The sequence below is a fragment of the Hordeum vulgare genome, chromosome 6H (genome assembly GCF_904849725.1).
Source record: "Hordeum vulgare subsp. vulgare chromosome 6H, MorexV3_pseudomolecules_assembly, whole genome shotgun sequence".
NCBI lineage: Eukaryota > Viridiplantae > Streptophyta > Magnoliopsida > Poales > Poaceae > Hordeum > Hordeum vulgare.
In genome coordinates, this window is record NC_058523.1 from 544,379,858 (window position 1) to 544,403,428 (window position 23,571).

Sequence of the window (23,571 nt, forward strand, 5' to 3'; positions counted from 1 at the left end):
GACTAGAAATAGTTGTGAATCATATGGTATTGCCGACTAGACGAGTTCCTTCTTCAGAGGATTACTCAAAGGATGATGATTGTTTATGTGTTAATAAAGGAATACCAAAATTTTATTTCCTTACATCACCTCAGCGTATATGATGATTTCATCATCAATGTCTCTACAAGACCTAAACATACATAAACTCATCTCAAGACGAATTTTTTTGGATTCAACCAAATTTAGCTTAAGTTACAACTTGAGCATTCTCTCAAGAATACATATCAGTCTACATATATCCAAACATATACGAGAAGTTCAATTTGTATATATCATATCAACAAAAGACATGTAAGGTCATACTACCTTTGATAAAGTACAAATCCATTCATACCTAGGGGTGATAATGAAGTGATACTAGGACCTGAAGTTCTATATCTCACTAATGCCAAAGCACTCATATACTTGCAAACTACGTCAGGCCTGACACTATATTTGCTATCTTTATTCGGAGTGCAACCTCAAACAAAAGGTATATGGTTGATATAAGTACTATCATCTTATATCTGAAGATTACAGTAAATCTTGAATATTTCCATCAGGAAATAGAAGATATGATCATGATATGATGTAATGATATTGGCTCTTTATTTGATCCCAACGCTGCCATATCAATGACTGAATTTGCTAGAATAGCCTTCACAAGGAAGTCATATAAATGGATTTTAATGGTTATTTCCACTTATCATTCTGACATAATTGCTTTATCCTAAAGCATTGCAAAAATATGTATGGCTTGGCAGAATGATTAACCACACTCAAAATCGTGTGGTTGAGATTCATCAGAATCACATAACTTGATTTATCAAGATACTACCACTTGTGTTACTCAATACCTACAGGTTATATGAAGAGCAATATCATAAATCACATTGCTCAAAAATTACTTATCCTCATGTATTATAGAACGTTGAGGAAATAATTTGCAAACAAAATATTGTGATAATCCAACAGATTATACACAATCTCATGTTCATGTCAATGGCATTGGTATGAGACATCCTCCATATTTGCAAAGTTCAGGGGGAGTAATCTCCCAGACTATAACATATTAACAATCATCACATTGCGTATATTGTACTCTTTTTCCCTTGATGAGTTTTTTCATAATGGTTTCTCATAAAAGGTTTTTAACGAGATAATATAAACACACGTGTTTTTATATGCCATATCATTTTCTCCTTGTATTTTTCCCACTGGGTTTTAAAGGAGTTTTCAATGGCATGTACGATTGCACTCTTTTCCCTTATGAGTTTTCTCTCAAGTTTCTCATAATGGTTTTTAGTGAGGCAATATATTCTCAAAGATCATATGTCATACTTTCTATTTTCCCTACCGGGGTTTTTAAAGGAAGTACTCAAGACATATTAATTGTTCTCTAAACTTATAAATGAGTTTTCTCCTTCTTCAAAGGTTTTCTCATATGAGTTATCAAGAGACAATGATCATCATATGTTGCATCATTTTCTTCTTATTTTTCCCACTGGGTTTGAAGGAGTTTTAGCAACATATCTACTCTATTCTCCTCATATTTTTCCCACAGAGTTTTTGGGGGAGACTCTCAAGATTATCTGAAAGATTTCTCAAGATGGAAGATCTATATGCAAGAAGCTTTCAACGATGAAACATTCAAGGAGCGGCGTTGTACAAGGGGGAGTGTTAGAAATTAATTAGTACATTAATCCAAGGGATGTGTCCAACCCGAAGAGTCGTGTCTCCTTTCTCTATCTATTGCCAAGAGGCACCTGTTCTGGAGGGATGCCTCCGAACAGACACCTCTTCTTCGCACCTCTTCCAGATGTATATATACTTGAGAATCAATAGAAATCAGGACTAATCGTCCATTACTTTCATTCAATCTCGTTTTACTCTAACAAAACTAAACGAGCATCGGCTTAAGGGCATCGAAATCACACTCTCCCTTCAAACAAACACCCATCACGGGTTACGAACGAAAAAAAAACATCATCATCAGAACATAATCAATAGTCAAGCCAACGCATATATAAAACCAAACAAAACAAACAGCCGCAATAATTTGCTAGAGAAAAAAAAAGACAATCCCATGAGTGAAGAACGGCGCGGCGAAGCGCGTCTCGGCCTTAGAGCAACTCTAGCACACCCCGCACACGACGCAAACTCGTAAAAATCCGGCGAGTATGCGGGTTCGGGCCACTTTTTCGGTCAGAACAGAGCCCGCATACTCGCCCGGCCCGTAATTTTTTTTGCTGCGGCCCGCAAACCGCACGCCCCGACCACTATATCTATGGTTTCGCGGCGCGTTTGCGGGTCGAAACCCTATCCCCCGCCGCCGCCGAGCCACGCAATTCCCCACCCCCTTCTCCACATTTCTCGCCGCCGGCGACTACCTTCCGCCGCCAGCCGCCATGTGGGGCCGCATTTGGAGCTCCGGACGCGGCTCCGACAACAGATCCTGCGGCGGCAACGACCCCGAGCGCGAGCGGCGCATCCGCTCCGAGGCCGCGAGGAAGCGCGAGGCGAAGAGGTGGACCAACCACGACCTCTCGCCGCCGCCGAACTTCCTCGTCCAGGAGACGGAGGAGTACGACCGTCGGCATGGCCGTACGCCGTCCTCGGCCGCGGGCTCCTCCTCTTCTACACCGGGAGCTTATTCCTACGCCGGGAGTTCCTCCTCTTCCAGCGCGCGCCTTCTCCCTGTGAAGAGGCAGTGGTCGGAGGAGCCGGAGGACGTCGAGGAGGAGCTCGTGCCCGTCAAGGAGGAGCCCGAGGAGCTCGGCCGCCGCGGAGTCGTCGGGCCGGAGGACTTTGTCGCCGACGTGGACGCGGTTGCGGCCGTCATTGCCGAGCGTAGCGTGCGCGAGGAGGCGGAGCGCCGGCGCCATGACGAGAAGATGGAAGATCTCGAGTGGCGGCAGGCGGTCGAGGCCAACCTCGCCGCCAAGGCGAAGGACGACGAGTGGTGGCGCATCCGCGAGGAGCAGAGGGCGATGTACATCGATCTCTGCAGCTCCGGCGAGGCGGATTGAGCTCCTCGGAGGCGTCGTCCATGGCCGCGAGCTTGCCGCCGTGAGATCCCCACCCCCTAGTACTAGTACTGATGTAGTATGTAGTATGAACTAGTGTTTGCAGAGCTTGATCATGTAAAATATATGTAGTATGAACTTCCCGCGAAACTATATTTTCAAATTATGCAGTTTCATCTACAGTCTTTGTTCTACCGCGCATGTTTTCGACCCGCAAACGCGATCTTCGTGAAACCGCAAACGCGTTTTGCGGGCTATGCTAGAGTTGCTCTTAGCTATTTTGGTGAAGTGCTCTACATTTCTTTTTAGAGAATGTGATTTGTTTTTTGAGGGGTTTTAGAGCATGTGAATGTGATGGGTATACAGTAGAGAATTTGCTAGAGTCTGTGAAAATGGGCATGCGGTAGAGTAGAGTAGAGTTGAGTTGCCTAAAAATCAAAAATCCCCCGTTCACTTTCCTCGCGGCGGTCCGATGCCGCCGCACGCCGGCGTCGACCTCCCGCGCGCCATCTGCGCCGCCGTCATCAAATGCTCCTACCGGCGGCACGCCCACCTCCTAGCCGCCGACCCGACCCTCCTCGCCGCCGTCCTCGGCCGCCTCTCCCCGCTGCCCTCCGCGGCTCTCTCCTTCTTCCGCGCGCTGCCGCCCCCGCACCCGCTCGACGCCTCCCTCGCCCTCGTCCGCCTCCTCGCCGCGCACCCGCGCCACCACCCCGTCGCGCGCACCCTCCTGCGCGACCTCTCCCTCCGCCACCCGCTCTCCTCCCCGCTCCTCCTCCCCTCGCTCCTCGCCGAGCCCCACCTCCCGAGCTGGCTCCTCCTCGCGCTCGCCCAGGGCGGCCGCGCCGGCGACGCCGTCCGGGTCTTCGACCACATGCGCGCCGAGGGCCTCGCGCCCGACGCCCACGCCTGCACCGCGCTCCTCACCTCGCTCGCCAGGGCCCGGATGACGGCCACCGCCCGCAGGGTGTTCGACGGAATGGGCCGCGCCGGGGTCGCCATGAACACGCACGTCTACAACGCCATGCTGCACGTGTGCCTCAAGGCTGGGGACGCCGCGCGTGCCGAGGCGCTGATGACGAGGATGGACGCCACCGGCGTGCCGCTGGACCTCTTCTCCTTTAACACCGCCATCGCGCTGTACGTCAGGAAGGGGATGCAGTACGAGGCGATGTGCGTGCGGGACCGGATGGCGAACGACGGTGTCGAGGCGGACATTGTCACCTGGAACACCGTGATCCATGGGATGTGCAAGGAGGGGAGGATGAAGGAGGCATCCCAGCTCCATAGGGATATGGTGGCGGCAGGCATAGAGCCGGACACGGTGACGTACACCACACTGGTGGACGGGTACTGCCGGGCGGGCGATGTGGGGGAAGCGATGAACCTGCGAGCGGTGATGGAGGCAAGAGGGATGTTACCGGGTGTGGCGGCTTACAACGCAATCATTAGGAAGCTCTGCGAGGATGGCAAGATGAAGGAAGTGAACGGGTTGCTTAGCGAAATGGACGAGAGGAAGGTGCAGGCTGACCATGTGACGTGCAACACGCTGATCAACTCATACTCCAAGAAGGGGGACATGCCCTCGGCGTGCAAGGTCAAGACGAGGATGATGGAGTCAGGATTGCAGTTGGATCAGTTCACTTACAAGGCTCTCATCCATGGATTCAGCAAGGCCAAGCAGCTAGATGAGGCCAAAGAGGCCTTGTTCGAGATGATGGGTGCAGGTACTCCAAATTTGTCTTATTTTACGGCTTCAGTCAGCGTTATCAGCCCACTGTAAGGACTAAAGGCTGAATAAATATATAATGTGTAACCACCAACCAGTAATTTGAGTGTGTGTGGTCCTTATGTTACAATAGAAAACAGTTGGTATTCAAGCCAGTGACTAACTCTGTACAACGCCTGCTGTAAAAAAACCTCTTTACATCACTAAACTGGTTACTTAGGCATATTATTAGTCTCTACTAATGATGTTTGGTTTTATCTGTATGCAGGATTTTCACCCAATTATAGTGTATTTTCATGGCTCGTCGATGGTTTCTACAAGAGGAATAATGCAGATGCAGTGCTACTCATTCCTGATGAGCTTATGAAAAGGGGTCTTCCTCCAGATAAATCGGTATACAGGTCTCTGATCCGAAGGCTCTGCAAGAAGAGGCTGGTTGACCTTGCCCAAAAAGTACTTCACCAAATGCAAGGCAAAGGTCTAGAAGCTGACTGTCTAGTGTATGCCTCACTTGCATACGCACAGCTGACTGCAGGAAAGCTGGCTGCTGCTTCTGACACATTGAATGATATGGCGAAGAAGCAGCTGTCAGTAACGCCCCAGATCTACAACTGCCTGTGCACTTCTTATGGGGACGAGAAGCAGACACTGAACATGTTCTGGGTTCATGCCATCGAGAGAGGTCTGATTGGGAAGAGTGTGTACAAATTGATGCACCAAGCAAGGCTGAAATCATTGAATCCTGCAGTTGAGAACGAGGGGCATGCTCCTGTTTCAAGGCCTAGCTTACCGGCGTCTGCGAAATGAGACCTCAGCGGACTTATCTGGCAGTTTTCATGTATCATTACCTTGTGCTCCCTTCGTCAACCTTCCATCGTGCAAGGGTATGAAACACACGCTGGTAATTCGCGACATCTCTTCGTTCCTTTTTCTTTAACTGTACATCAGTCTCTGGTATTTACTACCCCAGAGTACTTATAAAAAATTGTTTTCAGGTGCCCTGTGAATCGAATCGCATGTTGTTGGTGCTGAAGGTTGCGAGCTGTGCTCCTCGAATATCCATATCGCGTGCACGAACCTGGTCAACGGAAGCATATTCAATGTATGGCAGCAATAGGACAGTTGAGGTGGTGGAAAACACCTTGTTAGCCGGATAGAAGCAGGACATGTTTGATACTTTGGTTTCACTAGGGATTCACAGCGCAATCTGTGTTTCTTTTTGTTTCAGTTAGAATGTGTTCACTCAGTTATGTATATCTGATATAAAATTCTGTGTGGGGAAAAGGAAGCAATGTGCATGCTTATCTATTCTCTGAGCTCAACATGGTAGCAACAAATTTAGAACAGTAAAACTGCACCTAATTCCACCCTCCTCAGGCATTTAACATTTTTAACCGTCCGATTTCGTGTACTAAACATTTCTGGTCGTTAGATCTTTTGTCAAGATGATTTTTTTCGCGAGATGGGCTGGCTGTCCTAAAGGGCAGCTATTCCCGTAGCTTTTTTGGCCCATTGTGGTTAACTGGGCTGCTATCTGGTTTTTTGGCCCATTGCTTCCGCTGACTCCAGGACTCCAGGTTGCTGCACCTCGACTCATGCTCTCCCGATCTCTTCTCTTTTTGTCCGCCTGCAGGTCTCCTCCCCAGCGTTAGGACCACACGCGCTACGACCGCCGGCGGGGCTTGCACCTGGGCTGGGATAGTTGCCGCGGTGAGTGGAGTCCTCCTCTCCACTCCCCCGTCGTCGTTGAATTGGGGATCTCCCGTTCCAACAAATCTCCACAGAAAAGCCCAAACCTAATCCGCTCCAAACCTAGGGTTTCGCCGACCCGCCGGCTCTCAGACCGCTTGCAGGTGTCGGCGCCTCCACCGACTCCATGTACAACGGCACGGGCTGCAGATCGTGCGGTGGCGACCGCCCCTCCCTGCTCCTCCACAAGCATGGCACCACGCGGACGCCGCCCACGTACGCCCCTCCTCCCCAGCTCGTTCTCGTCTCCGTTAGGCAGGTGAGCTTATGCTTCCTCCTTGATGTACCCTTTATTTAGTACTGCTATTGCACGGTGTGTGATATATTGCTTTGTGTGTGTGTGGGGGGGGGGGGAGTGTACTGCTGCCAGATGTTTGTGATGCAAAGACGAGCTCTTGAGGCAAATCAAGAAAAGCAAAGAAGAGTAGGAGGACCTCCGAACTGAAAGTGTTGTTAGGTATTGTCTATACTATACTGCTACAAGAAATTTACTTGATGATTCAATGGGTGACAGGTGTGAAGCTGCACTATGCTTTGATGCAAAAAATTCTTCACTATGCTTTGATGCAAAAAATTCTTCACTGAAGCTGTGATCATCTCCAAAACGGAAAAGGATGTGTTCGTCGAATGAAAAGAAAATCGGAAGTTAAAGGAGAAGCTAGGAACGCTAGAGAAAGAGTGTTTGTTCCAAAAGCATCAGGAAGACCCAAGCAAGGGAGTGCTGAAATGGTTTTGTGTGATATCCAGGTGAAGCCTAACAACACATCACCATGAAGATCCCATATGAGTCCCAAGCAAGATCTGCGGTATGACAAACTTCTCAAACTGAACAGTTCAATTATGGATTATGGTGGTGCTCTCACTAAGAAGGGACAAGAAAAGCAATTGAAGTGCATTTCGGTATCTATTATGAAGTTGTCAAAGGAGTTTATGGAGATTGAGCAAAAAATTAAGACAAAACTGAAAACAGGTCTGTCCATCTTGCTTTTAAAATGCAAATCCAGTCTAACATATTTATTTTTTTGTATTATTCTCATGAATGTTTAATAAATATTAAATTATGTAAGACCGGTTAAAAAATTAATCTATAAAATTTGATATATATGGTGGAGCTGATGTTGTGTTATTTCTATACGTATTTAATCTGTAAAATTTGATGTTGCCTTCTGGGAGTTTATGCAGTTTTTTTTCCTCATGTGTAGTTATAAGTTGTCTCTTCACAAACGTCCAGCTGCTGCAGATGATGCTTGGTTATTGCAGTACATATTTTAACTGTAGACTGGACCATTGGTTCGGTACACTACTTTTTGTTTGACCGTATCTTCAGGAAGGGTACTATTATTTCATGATGCTATACTAAACCACTGGTTTGTTGCTCGAGCTGTACTATAGACTCTTAATTGTGATTTTTTTGAATCAAATTTCATGTCTGCCACTTATGAGAAATTTAGATAATCGTAGGCTTTTCAGAAGCTTTTGACCCTAGAAAGAAGGCTCTTAAGAAGCTGACTACATGAATATGCAGATATTACCTGTACGTCAATTTCTGATCCTTATGAATCATCTGTGAAAGCAGTTAGCATGTAAGAAAGATAATATATGTTTTGATCTGTCGAGAGGTTTTCTTTCGCTCCCATTTCATTTCAGCTCCGCCTCCAAAATATCCCATTGGTTCTTGCACATCTTGGCTACTTGATTTTCGTAACTGTTTGCAGTTTCATTTCATATTTTCATGTAAGATGTGTGCTACATTAAGTTGTTTACATTGTAATCTTAAAATACTAGCCACATTTTTCAATGCAACTGGTCAGACTTTTCTCACATTACAAATGATTTTACCTGATATGATGTACACATTTTTATAGGAACTATTGTAAGACATATATAGAACAAAAACGTAAGTCAATGTAAGAGGCCATCAAAAACCAAGAGAAGAAATTCTAAACACGTGGTAAACATTAGAAAAAGAGGAGGCAGAGTTGTGATCTTTAAAAGCACTATTGCATAGATAGGATGATGTTTGCCTACAACCACCGTACTATGTATATATGTGAATTTCAATCTTGATCTGCCAACTTACAAGTGGTTCAAGATAAGAATATGAGGATGAATAAACAAGATAATAAGATAATATGCCATGGTGGACCACACTAGCTTATCCAAGTTCTCTGAGATACCAACGTATGTCTGAGAGCTTAGCCTCACATGAAATCCATCACAATTGAAGACAATTAAGTTTGTTTTTGTAACTTACAGCCTTACATCTACTAACTTTATGTTATCCGCTCCATTTTCTGGCAAACTAGGTTGGGAAAGACATGATGTTGTCTGTTGTGTATTAATGGGTTGCTGTGGTGGATGAAATAACACAACTTCGATTTCTTTATGTGCCAAAGAAACAAAAGGATTGCACATTGTGAAAACTTGAGACATGGAGCATGGCCATATTAACAGTAAGTAGTTTCTCTTAAATATACTCCCTTGTTGGTTTGTAGTTATAATGTGGAGCGCATTTTCTTCTAATGCAACTGCCAATTATGATTTTTTATTCATTTATTTATTTGCACTAAATGAAAGTCTATACTACTACATTGGTTTCTGGCTAAAGTACATGGAGTACATTATTTTGAGAACAACCTAATGTGATTCTGGTACTGTTACATCGTGAAAACGTTAGTGCTTAATACATTGGCATAAGTTATCCTTTTTAATTACTGAATGATACAACATATCTTTATGTAATTGAATTAATTTGTTTGATTTATCTTATTTCTATGAGAATATTATCAGTTGTCAAAACTGTCTAATCCATCAGCATATGAATATCCTTTTTCGATCACTGAATGAGATATTTATGTAATTGAATTTTTATGTTTCATTTGTATTATATTTATGGAAATCCCTATTATTCCAACGAATAAGTAGACGGGCGCAGCAACGCGCGCCATCGATGATCTAGTAGACAAATAAAACCCAGATGCTTTGACTACATTAGGCTTGTTCTCTCTTGGTGGATCCATTCATTTGCACCTGAAAATTGGGACCTTTGTTGTTGCAGATAATATATTTTGAGAATTGGTTGGTGCCATTTTTTCCTATTTAATTAAAATTTGAAAGAACATTTGTATGGTTTTGGGCCTGTTTGACAACTGGGCCGGGCCAAGCAGCCCAACCCAAGTGACCGAACTGCAGTATTGGTTGACCCACTGGAATTACTTCTTGAGCTACAGGAAGACGAAGATAAGGTGGTGGCCAGGCCATGCCGCGCGCTCACCTCGCAGCAACCATGCCGCTGCTAGCCCCAGCCGGTAAAACCCTGTTCCCCTCCCGCCTCCCGCCCCCGCCTTCGCCTCGCCTCCACCTCCACCTCCGCCGCGCCACCGCCACCGCTGCCGGCGGGAGGGGCGACGGTGCGGCCGAAGCGTCGGCGGCGTCCGGCACGTCGGCCAGGGACCGGCGGCTGGCCAGGGTGCGGGAGGAGCGGCGCCGCCGTGAGTACGACCGCGAGCATACCTACCCCGGCTGGGCCAGGTCCGTCCGCCATCTCCCCCCCGTCGCCTCCTTACTGAACCCCTCTGCTTTGCTATTGTATGCATGGACTGTTTGTGTTTGGATGAACCCCCCCGCCTGTTGAAATGAATGTATGGACCCTCTGATCAGTTAGCTAGCTAGCTCACCGGTGGTTGCTGTGGTGGTTTAGGGTCCTGGAGAACGCCTGCAGGGACGACGAGGAGATGCGCGCCATCCTCGGCGACAGCATCGGGAACCCGGAGCTCATGAAGCAGAGGGTGCGTTTTCCTGTGAAAATAAACAACCGGGGTTTTGGTTCTTGGGGCCTCAGAGTGCAGTGCGTCTGCTGTACTGAAATTGTGGACCTTTGTGTGATTGCTGTGCAGATACAAGAGAGGGTGCGCGCGAAAGGCAGGGATGGCTTCAACAGACCCAAGACGGGCTCCGTCGCCGCGTTCAAAGTCAGCTTCCGAGAGTGAGTTGTCGCGTAGATGATGGATACGCATGTATTTTTATCTGCTCGGCATGCATGATGATGTGCTTCAATCAGTAGCGGCATTCATTGCCAAACATCGAATTGCTCTCTCTGTATCCATGATTCTGTTCTCATTGATGTAGCTGAAATTCTTTCTTAGTGAAATAATAATGACACGGCATCTCCAGAAACATCCATAATCCAAAACAACTTCTGCTTTCAATGCAGTATTTCCCATTTTTCAAACTGAGGCAACAATCTGAATTTCGGCCACTCTAATGCATAAATCAACAATGTAACAGCTAAGTTGGCATCAACATTGTACAGGCCGTTGATGTGGTTGTTGCTCTGAAAGCAATAGTAGTTGTTCCAAGTTCAAAGAAGTTGAGGCTCATGAACACTGAATTTCATTTATATTTGTATCGTTGCAGCTTCAACCCGTTAAATGCTTTCATCTGGTTTGAGCTCTTTGGAGAACCAACCGATCGAGATGTTGACCTTCTTGGCGGTGTAAAGTGACTTTGTATTTTTTTTTTTTGGATTCACTTTTTTTTCTTTCACCCTGTCTTGACGCTAGTTGTTTCTTCACAGGTTATTCAGGCTTGGTATGTCATGGGAAGGCTAGGAGCTTTCAACTCTTCAAATTTGCAGGTTGGACTTGTTTGATATTTGAAACCTACATTGCCACCATGTTTTTAATCGATAACTGAAAGATAATACTGTCATCGGTTTTAAGAAAAACCCTCCGAGTTTTTTGGAAATATGAAATAATTTGCGCATTATATTCGGTGTCTTCTAAATTTCGAAAAAAATGCACACTATTGTGAATTTGTGATCTGTGAATTACCCTTGTTTCTCTATGTAATTTGTGAACCATCTTTGGCATGATTTAACCTGGCACCTAAAAAGTGTTGCAAATTCTACTCGCAATCACACAGGCCAATATATTAGATAGAAAAATGTTTGACCTCTTATAATAGCGTTTACCTATTCAGCAATTCTTATCATCTGGTTACAACATTTATGTAGCCATTGCAAGTTTATGTATGTAAAACTTGCATGCTTCTTCTGCTGTTCTATGATATTTATGTTTTCCCTTTACTCTTTTGGACTTGTGATTTTGTAAAAAATGATCTCAGCTGGCGAACTCAATGCTGGACTTTGACCCTTCGTATGATTCTGAAGAAGCTTCTGCTGTAATGCCTTCATCTTTCCACGATATCAGTGATGTCGAGTTCCAAGACAGTTGGGGCAGAGTGTGGTAAGGATTGGAAACATTCAGTAAGTTTGAAGCCTTGTAAAGTGGTGTATGCTATTCTGGAAACCATCTTCTATTTATTTCAGGGTGGACCTTGGGACTTCAGATCATCTTGGATTGGATGTACTACTGAACTGTCTTACACAATTAAGCTCAGAGTAAGGCATCTCTCACTGACATAGTACAATACGTAGCAGTTTGGCTCAGAAGAAGTATCATCACAGATCATCGTTTCCAATTAGATTGTGCAGATAAATCAGCACTGGCACCTTAACTCTGTAACTCATATTAGCTGAACCCCAATTGTGAGACCAAGATAATTGTATAATCAAACTCACAGCCTTTTGTTTCATGTATGGTTTGCCAGCTCTATAATTTCTTCTTTTTTAAAACCCTCCCACACAACACCATTTCTTAACACATAATATAGATTACGAAATGTGATAGCACAGTTTTTCCAGATTTAACTATCGTAGTGACTGTAACTCACCCTGTGTTGATTTGGCAAACACTGCAGACACTTGGGCATCAAACAGATTGTTTTTGGCGGCAGAAAATTGGGCGACTGGGAAGAAGGCATGACGAGCTCGGACTATGGATATAAGCACTTCAAAATATAGGAATCCAGACAAGTGGTATGCGGCTCCATGGGATCACACAATCCCCAATAGTCGAGATAAATTTTGTTTAGGAACGAGTTAGGACTAGTCCCAATTCCCAGGACCGGCTGGATTTGGATTGCGCGCTTGTGTATGTATGTAAATAATTTCCAAAGCCTAGTGTGTGTCCGTGTCCCTGCTCTAGTGTCCAATGGTTAAGAGCATAGAGGCTCTTTGGCTGCTTTCCTTAGCCGCCAAGATGCATTCGAGAAGAAGGTGGATGAGAGATTCACATCTTTGAAGTTGAAGGTTGCCTCCTTTGCTAGTGATGTCAAGTCAGTCCAGTAAATGATGGCAAGGCCACTGCTTCCTGTTCCTCAAGCAGTTTTCCCAGATGCCGACTGATGATGAGGGCAATGCTTCAGTGTCTCCTGCACACCTTGAGTTTCCCCTCGGTGACCGTCGGTAGCCAAGACACGAGGGCTTCACCTTCTATGGTCACCGATGTTCTGGAATCTTAGTCTAGTGGGATGTTAGCTCTTCTTTTTTATGTCAAAGGGGTGAATTTTAGGCTAGACGGCTTCCTGGTTATGAGAGTTTGAGATGAAGAATCCATGGCTAGACAGCATTTTCATGTAGACTTCAATTTGGCTCTGTTTTTTCTACTCCCGTGAATGATCCAAGATTTTGGGGAATTGAGTTTATGAAACTTGTGTTTTTCTGTCCTCTGTTTATATGTTGCTATCCTATTCATGTGTGTTGCAGCGTTTGGGTATCATGCAATGAACCAACATGACAACTTCAGAAAGAAACGAGACAATCACACGGTACGAATCAATTAGCATAATGTGGACACAACACTAGACATGTCCCTGAAACATCTTACCAAAACACCGGCCTTCAGGCTTCAGCTGTCAGAACGAGCAAGACATAGTAAGATCTTGAAACAACAGTAGGCAGTTCAGTGGAACATCTTTACAAAATATAGGCCTTTAGCGATGTAACAACCAGCACTAGCACTATGCTTAGGAAATGATTTGTGCATCATAACCATCTCATAAGTATCATTTTCATCTCATTATAATATGAAAATGAGGGTAATTGCAATCTTCACCTTTTCCTAAAGGGCCAAAACCCTACATTTTGCCAAATGTTCAAAATACAATTCCAAACCCTAAATATTTCTAAAGAGCCTCATATTTAATATGTGGGCCCTCCGAAATTTAAAAGAATGCAGTGATTTATTTTAATTAATCTGCTATTCATAAAATGAAAAGATTTTGTCTATTTTAAATTGAGGGATTTCATATGGTGAAATCCCTTAAAAACCTATACCTAACCTTCCAGTATTATTGGGAAGCTACTAAATTTCTTCTATTAATTTTGGAATCACCCACAACACAGTTATAGTTGAACCCTAAACTTAATCCAAATTGGGTTTAAACTCCATGGTTATGATCATTCCCCAATGGACTACACCAGTTAACACAAAGGAAGTGAGTGCATTTCTTGGTATCATTGGTTACTATAGAAAATTCATTAAGCATTATGGGATCATTACCAAATCATGAACAAACTCGTTGAAGGAAGGTGCAATTTTCTTACATGACTTGCCAGCCGAACTCTTAGGCAAGCCTTGATGTTTGCTTATGTTCTCACTTTACCTGACTTCAATAAGCCTTTTGTAGTAGAAACAAATGCTTGTGATGTGGGAGTTGGTGTTGTGCTAATGCAAGATGGACATCCATTGTCATATATGTTACTATGTTTCCTAGGAATCTAACCTTGTTAGTCTATGAAAAGGAGTACTTGGCTATTTTATTAACCATTGAATAGTGGAGGTCCTATTTGCAGGTGCAAATATTTGAGATCAGAACTGACCAGGAGAGTTTAGCTCATTTGGAAAAATAACATTTATATCTAGCTTGGCAGCAGAAATCTCTAACTAAAATAATAGGCGTACAACATAAGATCACTTGCAAGAAAGGAACTATAAATTCATCAGCTAATGCTCTTACTAGGATGCCATTTTGTTCTGAAAGTATCCTTACATTGTCCAGCAGTACTCTAGCATGGTTTCTGGACATTGTTAATATTTACTATAACACTAGTGCAGGATTGCCTAGCAGTGGCGGGTGGGAAAAGGCCAGTAGTCAGCTAATGCTCTTTCTAGGATGCCATTTTGTTCTGAAAGTATCCTTACATTGTCCAGCAGTACTCTAGCATGGTTTCTAGACATTGTTAATATTTACTATAACACTAGTGCAGGATTGCCTAGCAGTGGCGGTGGGAAAAGGTCGGTAGTGGGGGGCAAGACTCTCTGGGCCACCTGCCATTGACCTCCCACTACTACTATTATGGCAATAGTGGCGGGCGCCCTCTCACCACTCGTGGGACTATTTTAGTGGTGGGCCGGAATTACTACCCGCTAGAACTATTCTCTCTGTGCCGCTGTTGTTCGTAGCAGCAGCGGCAGTCATCCTTGGCGCCCGCCACTGGTAGTGGTCTAGGCCTATAGAAGAATTGCTGCCACGCCAACGTCTTTTGTTGTTGTGGCAACATTTAATTGACACGGTTATAGTATTTTGTATTTAGTCATCACATTGCATTACAAATATAGAATGTTGTCTCAGTATTCAAACAATCATGCACACACATGCATGCAATACATTATTACAACGTCGCCACAATAAATAAGAGTTATAGTGAAGCAAAGTAGTGAGTATAAAAAGTGTGAGAAAAATATGCATGTCTCAACACATAATTAGTAGTTTTTGAAGCTACTTTGAAAAATTGTTTGTATCGACTTGGCTATTCGCTGCCACTCAATGGCCGAAATGTGTCTTCAACTTGGTGAAGTCGTTCTTCATCTGACTCTGGCTAGCAGCGGAACTTCCCATCCTCATTTACAACCTCCTTGTTGATGATTTTGGCCAACACCTCTTGGATGCGCTCAAGCTCACTTAATAATTCCACTATGTCAATGTCCTTCTCCATCTCCTCGGATCACTTTATGATCTGGCTATGATTTCACAAATATTGACTTTTCTTCACAAAGTAGTTCATCACGGCAATGGCAAAGTAGCCAGACATATGGGAGGTTGTGACATTTGGATTATGTCTTCAGCGGCTAGATTGATACTCACAAACTCGAGCCTCTCCTCCCTCCCACATTTTACAATGGGTATGTTTCTTCTCGTGGGGTCCACGCGAAGCATGACACACCTTGCTCCCGGTTCTTTTGGGAAGGAACCAGAATCAAACGCAAATACCATCTGGTCAAGTGGGCTAGGGGATTACTAACTCCAAGCTAATGAATGTAGCCCTTCTTACCAAATGGTGGTGGCGCCTTGCTCAAAACGAGTCGGTACTCTGGGCGGATCTCCTCCGGGCTAAATACTTCCCAGATAGGAACCTTTTCAAGGCCAAGTTGTCTGGTTCTATGTTTTGGAATGAGATCCAAGCGATTAGACCGGCTTTCTTGGTGGGGGCCCGTTTTAGCGTTAACAATGACATGTCCACACGGTCCTGGCTCGATAGTTGTTTGGGTCAGACACCGTTATGGCAATCCCACACAACGATTTTCCAACTTGCCACGGATACACATATCTTCGTGAGCGAGGCCCTCAGATCTTACCCTCTAGTGATACCCTTCATGCGCACCCTTGACCCGGTTGAAGAGGCCAGCTGGGCCTACCTCGTGGCCTTGCTGGGCGGCAGATAGCTCAGCTTGGGGGCTGATACTGTCACCTGGAGCCTCTCTGCTTCACAAAAATTCTCGGTCAAATCACTTTACAAGAAGCTAACCGAGGGCAACTCGCTGGACATAGCTAGGGGGCTATGGAAGGTTTCCCTGCCACTCATTTTTTTTTTGGTCAAATGTTTAGAAACCGCCTACCGACGTCAGATAACGTGGCCAAACACAACAGACCGACTCACGGTCTTGTGCCGTTTGCGAACTAGGGGAGGACGCGAATCACGTCTTCTTTCGCTGCTTCCTATCTAGGTTTGCATGGAGTCACAACTAGAATCCCACCTCTGGAGGGGACCTTCTTTCCTTGCTGCAGTCCTAGCGGGGTGCGAACACAAGTATGGTTAGGCGTTGCGTAGGGGCGTTTCTATGGTCTCTTTGGACGATCCATAACAAAATTATGATTGAGAAGAAATTCTCCGCTTATCTAGCTGATATCATTTTCGAATGTCATCTCTTCTTACAGATGTGGACAACGTTGGAGAAGCAGCACGATGCTGAGCGCATGCTGGAGACCATAGAGAAGATTAGGCGCACCCTAATGCTGGTTCGGCAAACCACTTCGACAGATTGAGCTTTTGAGTCTTCGCCCGCGACGGAAGATAGATTTGAAGATCACCCGTCCCGCTTTGCCCCGCTTTGTCTATGCCTCCGGCTGTTCCAAACTTGACATGTAATTTGGACGTGTTGTCTCGTTTTTGACTCTATGAGTCCGTAAGCTTAAAAACCTTGTTTGGATGCTTCCTGTTGGCTTTATTAATTTAAAGCCGGACGCTTTTAGCGTCTTTATTTTAAAAATAAACAATGTATTTTTTAGACTGGCATATGTATGTCGGCCGTTGGCATATAACCGGCGTAAACTCTTGACGCTCGCATGATAGTTGACATGATTTATGACCGTGAGACATTTTAATATTAAAAACTGACTGTATGCGGACGAAAAATGGGTCGACGCGTTGGACATACAACCAACCCATTTGCAAATGACGACGGACGAGCTGACCCTAAAAAAAAAATAGACAAAACGTGCGTCCTTTTGGGTCGTCTTGTTAGAATTGGACATACATCGAGCTATAGGTAGGACGACGGATGAGCTGGCTCAAACTAACAAAATGTTGAATAAATAGCATGTAGAAGAGAGACCCTTATAAAGGGGTCCAACTTCTTCTCCACTAGCGGGGTGGGACTAAACTTCTCACCACCACCTTGTCATGCCACTACCTACATGGGTCCTTGAAGATTTCTGAAATTCTCTTATAGGCCTAAGGCCCATTACTAAGAGCATCTCCAACAGCCGCGCTAAACTAGCGCCGCGCCGCAAATTAGCCCGTTTTAGCGCGCGCCCAACGCGGCGGGTGGCTCCAGCGGGCGCGCAAAAACGACGCGCGCGGCATATGCAGTTCAGCGTGCTGGCCGAAACGCAATCGCACCGCTTATTTGCTGCGCCAGCTCCCGCGCGCTGGACTCTCGCGCGCTCGCTCTCCCACTCCCACCCCCCATCCGGCCGCGCCGCCGCCGCCGCCCGCGCCCACGGCGACCGTTCAGGCACTTCCCCGGCCTATCCCCGCGCCGCCGCCCGCGCCCCCCGGCGACCGTTCAGGCGCTTCCCCGGCCTATCCCCCCCGCCGCCGCCGCCCGCGCCCCCCGGCTACCGTTCAGGCGCTTCCCCGGCCTATCCCCGCGCCGCCGCGCTTCCGCCCCACCCCCTCCTAGTCCCGCCGGCCCTCGCGCGCCTCTATCGTCCGAGGAACAGTGCCCGAGCGCTCGCTGCCGCGCCGCGCCTGCAAGGTGTTCGACAAAACGCCTACAAGGTATGTATTGCTCAAACTTCATGAATTTGGTGCATGTTTTGAATTGTAGTTTTTATAGTATAGTATTGAACATTGTAGATGAGTTCGTCGTATGATTCTTCCGAAGAAGAATTTGATATGGAAGAGGAGGAGGATCTTGCAATGATCATAGCTATGCATATCAATAAAAAACCGAAGCACGGTGGTTCGGTTATAGGTTGGGAGAAAATTTGGAGAGATAGGATTGATGCCCATAACAGATTGATGAAGAACTATTTCGTGGAGAATCCCACATACCCGGAGTCGTATTTTCGTTGCCGGTTTAGGATGAGCACCGACTTGTTCAGGCGCATTGCAGATAAATGATTTCTGCATTCGACATTGTATTGTTCATAAACTATTGTTTGTGTTTATTGCATTATTTGTTGTACTGAACGATAAACTATTTGTTTGAGTTATAATGACTATTTATTGTTGATTTATTTTGTTTGTTTGATCACTTTTGCTCTTATTTTTTGAAATGTATATGTGGTTTGTGCGTGCTGCACGCGCTGTGTTTTTGGGCGCTGCTGGAGCGACGCGCGCTGCATTATAGCACGGCCGTTGGAGCCAGCGCTGACGGCCGCGCTAAACCAGCCGAAGCGCGCGCGGCAAACAGGTTTTTTACGCGCGGCGCGAAGCGCGGCTGTTGAAGATGCTCTAATTTCAACACAAAAGACAGACAAAGCTGCGTCTTTTTGATCGCCTTGTTAGAATTGCTCTAACAGTCAAACTCCAAAAGTAAATGAAGTGACCAAGTCCATGCATACTTGCATCATTCACCAGCCCAAGTGCAGAGCCATATGTGCACCGTGTGCTCAAGTGCGTCTATACTCTACTCTAGGCAAATCCTGGCCTGCCCATCAAATCATCTCACTGCAGCTGCAGGTAGAACTTCATTTGACTAAAGAAAAACTAATGGGAGCACAGGTACGTCGCCGGTCCAGCACACCATCGGCTGAGTTACTGCATACTACGTCATGGTAAGGATGGCGAGCGCGAGGGGCAGCACTGGCGGGGACGGAACCTTTAGCCCCGGTCCGTAAAGGGCTTTAGTCCCGGTTCATCAACCGGGACTAAAGGAGCGGGACTAAAGGCCTAACCTTTAGTCCTGACCCTGTTACAAGCCGGGACTAAAGGTGTTCCACGTGGGCGCCTCGTAGCGACTCAGTGGCAGGATGAGGCGCAGGACCTTTAGTCTCGGTTCGTTACACGGACCGGGACTAAAGAGATTCAGATTTTGCTTATTTTTGGGTTTTTTTAATGAAATTATTTTTGGGTTTTAGGGTTTTAGGGTTTAGGTGTTCGGGAGATTAACGTGATGCCTCGTTTGGTATTCGGGAATTAGTTTTCATATAATTTAAATAAAAATAATTATGCATATATATATAAGGTTAACTTATCTTACAAGCGAGCATATATATACAATTATATGGAGATCTGAATTATCGGGACTAGAGCCCGTCTATTCGATTACATGGACGAACATCAGTAATGGCCCCTAGCTACACTAAATCGTCCTTTGTCATCTATAGCTTCCGTCTTCAGAAATCCCGCAAGCTCCTCTGCAACAGCAATCGCGCATTGCTCTGGTAGGACCTTTGTCGTCATGACCGTGTGCTATATAAGAAGAGGAGATGAATATGAATATTAATCATGATAACAAAGAATGACGGGTAAAAATAGAGGTGTGAATATTCATTGCTTACGTCGAATCTGTGATCCTTGTGCTCAGAGGTAAACGTGCAAATGGTCTCGCAAACATAGTATCCGCATAGATGCGTTCCCCGTGGCTGCTGGTCGCACTTTACGAGAATAGAATATATATAATCAAAATAATAATCTAGCATCATAAATGTATTGAAAATAGAAGTATATCATACTACTACTTACCTGAGCCGCTCTAAAGGTCAGCTTCTCAGGAAAGTTACCGGGAGTCACGCACTTGAACCGCTTCCAAACCCTGTCCGACAAGGATAATTATTTGCTAAATTTTTCATTAATTGATATATCAGAAAATCATCGAAAGAGACTGATAGAGCGCAAGAATGATTGAAATTACCCTTGGAGCATGTCCTGCAGGCTTTGGAACTGTTCCAAGGGTCTCGATAATGGGTCGAAGGCATCAACTCTTCCCTTATCAATTTGAGTGTCCAACAGAATCCAATGAAAGCTGCACATGTATATATATATATATATGTGTGTGTGTGTGTGTGTGTCAGTAACTTATCAGTTACACTTATAAGTGAATGGACACAACAGAGTAAAGACCCTCACTTGAAGTTGTATGGAAACAGTATGTGGTCACAGAAATTTTGATCTGTTAGAAACCTTAGAAGGTTTTCCTCCGTCTCCTTGGGATAATCAGTTAGCGTCGCTATATGTATTTTATCTGGGTCAGTAAACCCAATATTTAGGATGTTCTTACTTTTACAATCCAGAATCTTCATTCTGCATAATAGAGTACAAGTTATATATAGACAATGAATTGAAATAACTAAACAAGTTATATGTAGACAACGAATTGAAAAACTTACAGACAATAGCAACTCATAAGCGATTTGTCGAGGGCGTCGCCATTGTACATCTAGAAGAGTTCATCAAAGTCGATATGGATTTCTTCGGGGCGGCCGTAGTACTCCCGTGGGACACTCAGCACGATCATCGTTCTCCCATTCTTGATTCACTTAAGTACCATTGATACAAGTAACGCATATTTGTTGGGAGATCATCTTTGCTGACCAAAGGCTCACCCATGACAAACTGTGGCTTAGGGGCTACCACAGCTTTGGGTATCCTGTCGTCTTGGGAAGCTAGCAAATCTTCAACCGAGACACCACATTCAGCCGCCAACTCCTTTGCTATTTCAAAAGCTAGCCCCTGCACCGGAGGGGGAACATTCTCGGTTAACACCTTGAGGGGTGGGATCGACTGTTTAGCCTGTTGTCCAAGCTGAGGAACGTCTGATCTTTTCTTGCTTGTAGTTGAACTTGATTTGCTCCCACTTGCACTTGCACGTGATCTGCTCTTTTTCAATTCCTTCTGCAATGTGCGTGTATAGTCATCAGGCTTATGGTGTAAGTCATACTGTGATGGAAGGGTCATGAAGTATTTTGCAAATGCTATTTGCTTCTCGGTGTATTCCGGGCGGGGCTCGGGTTCCTACTTTTTCATCTGCGCATCATGATGTTCCTTTGCTATCCTGACGTTTTCCTCGGGGGTACGATCATAAGGTCTGATAGGAAGATTAGCATGACGTACCTTTGGGAGGGGCGACCGTTTGCGCTTTGGGGGGCTCCGTGGCTTAGGAATCGTCGGCGGAGCGTTCTTGGTGGCACGCTCCCGCTTAGTATCCGGAGCGGGCGGCGGCGGAGACGGACGACCCAAGTCCGGCGGCGGTGATCGAGATGGACTCGTGTTGTGCTGGCCGACGTCATGTGGAAGGCTTGTAGGTGATCTGCTCTTTTTCACTTCCTTCTGCAATGTGCGTGTATAGTCATCAGGCTTATGGTGTATGTCATACTGTGATGGAAGGGTCGTGAAGTATTTTGCAAATGCTATTTGCTTCTCAGTGTATTCCGGGCGGGGCTCGGGTTCCTTCTTTTTCGTCTACGCATCATGATGTTCCTTTGCTATCCTGGCGTTTTCCTCGGGGGTACGATCATAAGGTCTGATAGGAAGATTAGCATGACGTACCTTTGGGAGGGGCGACCGTTTGCGCTTTGGGGGGCTCCGTGGCTTAGGAATCGTCGGCGGAGCGTTCTTGTTGGCACGCTCCCGCTTAGTATCCGGAGCGGGCAGCGGCGGAGACGGACGACCCAAGTCCGGCGACGGTGATCGAGATGGACTCGTGTTGTGCTGGCCGACGTCATGTGGAGGGCTTGGAGGTGATCTGCTCTTTTTCACTTCCTTCTGCAATGTGCGTGTATAGTCATCAGGCTTATGGTGTAAGTCATACTGTGATGGAAGGGTCGTGAAGTATTTTGCAAATGTTATTTGCTTCTCGGTGTATTCCGGGCGGGGCTCGGGTTCCTTCTTTTTCATCTACGCATCATGATGTTCCTTTGCTATCGTGGCGTTTTCCTCGGGGGTACGATCATAAGGTCTGATAGGAAGATTAGCATGACGTACCTTTGGGAGGGGCGACCGTTTGCGCTTTGGGGGGCTCCGTGGCTTAGGAATCGTCGGCGGAGCGTTCTTGGTGGCACGCTCCCGCTTAGTATCCGGAGCGGGCGGCGGCGGAGACGGACGACCCAAGTCCGGTGGCGGTGATCGAGATGGACTTGTGTTGTGCTGGACGACGTCATGTGGAGGGCTTGGAGGTAATGGAGGTGTAGGTGACCTGCGACGACTCGGAGGCGGTGTTGTCCTTGGGGCCGAGCCTGGAAGCTTGATGTAGTTCTTGTCCCATAGGATGACTCCACCCAGTACTTCTCTGAGTGTCCTCTCATCTTCGGGTCCAGCTATGTCGAGCTCCATATCATGAAACCCCGTCAGGATTTCATCCACCCCGACTTTAGCAAAGCGAGCTGGAATCTCACGGCCATGCAAGCGTGCATCAGGGCCAGAAGGTAAAGCTTGTCCGACGGCCACCTTCATGGATATGTTCTTGAATTTCTGATGGAGTTCACATGATGTTGACTCCTTGATTCCATCCACGGGGTAGCCGGGACCGCCCTCTATCATTCTTCGTGCATCGTTGGGCGGGGCCTCAGACTCAGCCACGCTGCTTTTCCGCTTAGATGGGGCGCCGGTAATATCAAGTGCAGGATCTTCCTGGCGCGCTACTCCTCTAAGCTCATCAATCTGCTTCTGTTGCTCGTTAATCCTGGCAAGCAACTGGTTGAACTTGTCATTCTCCTCATCCTGCTGCCGCTTCTTTGCTCTCTCTCGGCTTCTGTAAGTGTCTTGGTCTCTGGCAAACCCAAGCCACCACGGGTAAGAAGGACCAAAGCCTCGCGTTCGTCCTTCATGTTCGTCATTGCCGAGGACCAGTGTGAGCAAATCTTTCTCTCTATCTGCAGTGAACTTTCTTTTTCCCTCCTTAATTTCTTTCACTATCCTTTTCCAATTCTCCCTGGGTATCCTAAGACCGTCACTGCAGATGAGGTCTCCTGTTTTTTCGTCGTACGACCCACCATGCGCAAGGAACCAATTTCTTGCTCTCAATTCCCACTCATCACGGAGTGGTTTAGGTACGATGCCTTTGTCTAGCAGATCTTGCTCTTTCTTATCCCATTTCGGGATGGCAGTCTCATAGCCCCCTGGCCCCAGCTTGTGGTGATATTTCTTCTTGTCGGCATTTATCTTGTTCTTTTCTGATAATGCCTGGGCATCTTCTGACTCCTTGTACTCTTGAAATGCCTTCCAGTGATTCGCCTGCTTGGCTAGATACCCCTCGAATACTGGCACTTTCTTTGTCTTCAGATAGTTTTTCCATAGCTTCTTCTTCCAGCTACGGAACAGTTCGGCCATCTTCTTTAGAGTCCACTGCTTGACTTTGGCCCTCAGTTTGTCTACGGCGTCTTCATTCTCACATTATGGCAGGTTGAAATGTGACATGAGATCATTCCAAAGATTATCTTTGTACCTTTCGACGACATAGTCACTATCGGCTGCCCCTT

At 45.9% G+C, this 23,571-nt stretch overlaps 2 protein-coding genes across 3 annotated transcripts; both read left to right on the forward strand.

The window, feature by feature from the left end:
- Positions 1-3,463: 3,463 nt before the first annotated feature.
- LOC123401667 (pentatricopeptide repeat-containing protein At5g38730) lies at positions 3,464-6,084 on the forward strand. 2 transcript variants are annotated; one of them, XM_045095513.1, is made up of 3 exons: positions 3,464-4,774; positions 5,045-5,660; positions 5,772-6,084. In XM_045095513.1, exons 1-2 carry the CDS (start codon positions 3,520-3,522, stop codon positions 5,581-5,583), a joined length of 1,794 nt encoding a protein of 597 aa, XP_044951448.1. In that variant the 5' UTR covers positions 3,464-3,519; the 3' UTR covers positions 5,584-5,660; positions 5,772-6,084. The 2 variants fall into 2 exon arrangements, with proteins under 2 accessions (XP_044951448.1, XP_044951447.1); XM_045095512.1 differs by having other exon boundaries at positions 3,470-4,774; positions 5,045-5,677.
- A 3,667-nt stretch (positions 6,085-9,751) lies between these two features.
- On the forward strand, positions 9,752-13,071 carry LOC123403409. Its single transcript, XM_045097344.1, has 8 exons — positions 9,752-10,056; positions 10,226-10,313; positions 10,422-10,510; positions 10,942-11,020; positions 11,102-11,161; positions 11,650-11,771; positions 11,855-11,926; positions 12,286-13,071. Exons 1-8 carry the CDS (start codon positions 9,785-9,787, stop codon positions 12,386-12,388), a joined length of 885 nt encoding a protein of 294 aa, XP_044953279.1. The 5' UTR covers positions 9,752-9,784; the 3' UTR covers positions 12,389-13,071.
- Positions 13,072-23,571: the final 10,500 nt, after the last annotated feature.

Coding starts and splice junctions, on each gene's coding strand:
- LOC123403409 (XM_045097344.1), top strand. CDS start 9,785: ATGCCGCGCGCTCACCTCGCAGCAACCATGCCGCTGCTAGCCCCAGCC. Junction 10,511..10,941: donor TTCAAAGTCAGCTTCCGAGA/GTGAGTTGTCGC, acceptor GTATCGTTGCAG/CTTCAACCCGTTAAATGCTT. Junction 11,162..11,649: donor TCAACTCTTCAAATTTGCAG/GTTGGACTTGTT, acceptor AAATGATCTCAG/CTGGCGAACTCAATGCTGGA.
- LOC123401667 (XM_045095513.1), top strand. CDS start 3,520: ATGCCGCCGCACGCCGGCGTCGACCTCCCGCGCGCCATCTGCGCCGCC. Junction 4,775..5,044: donor GTTCGAGATGATGGGTGCAG/GTACTCCAAATT, acceptor ATCTGTATGCAG/GATTTTCACCCAATTATAGT.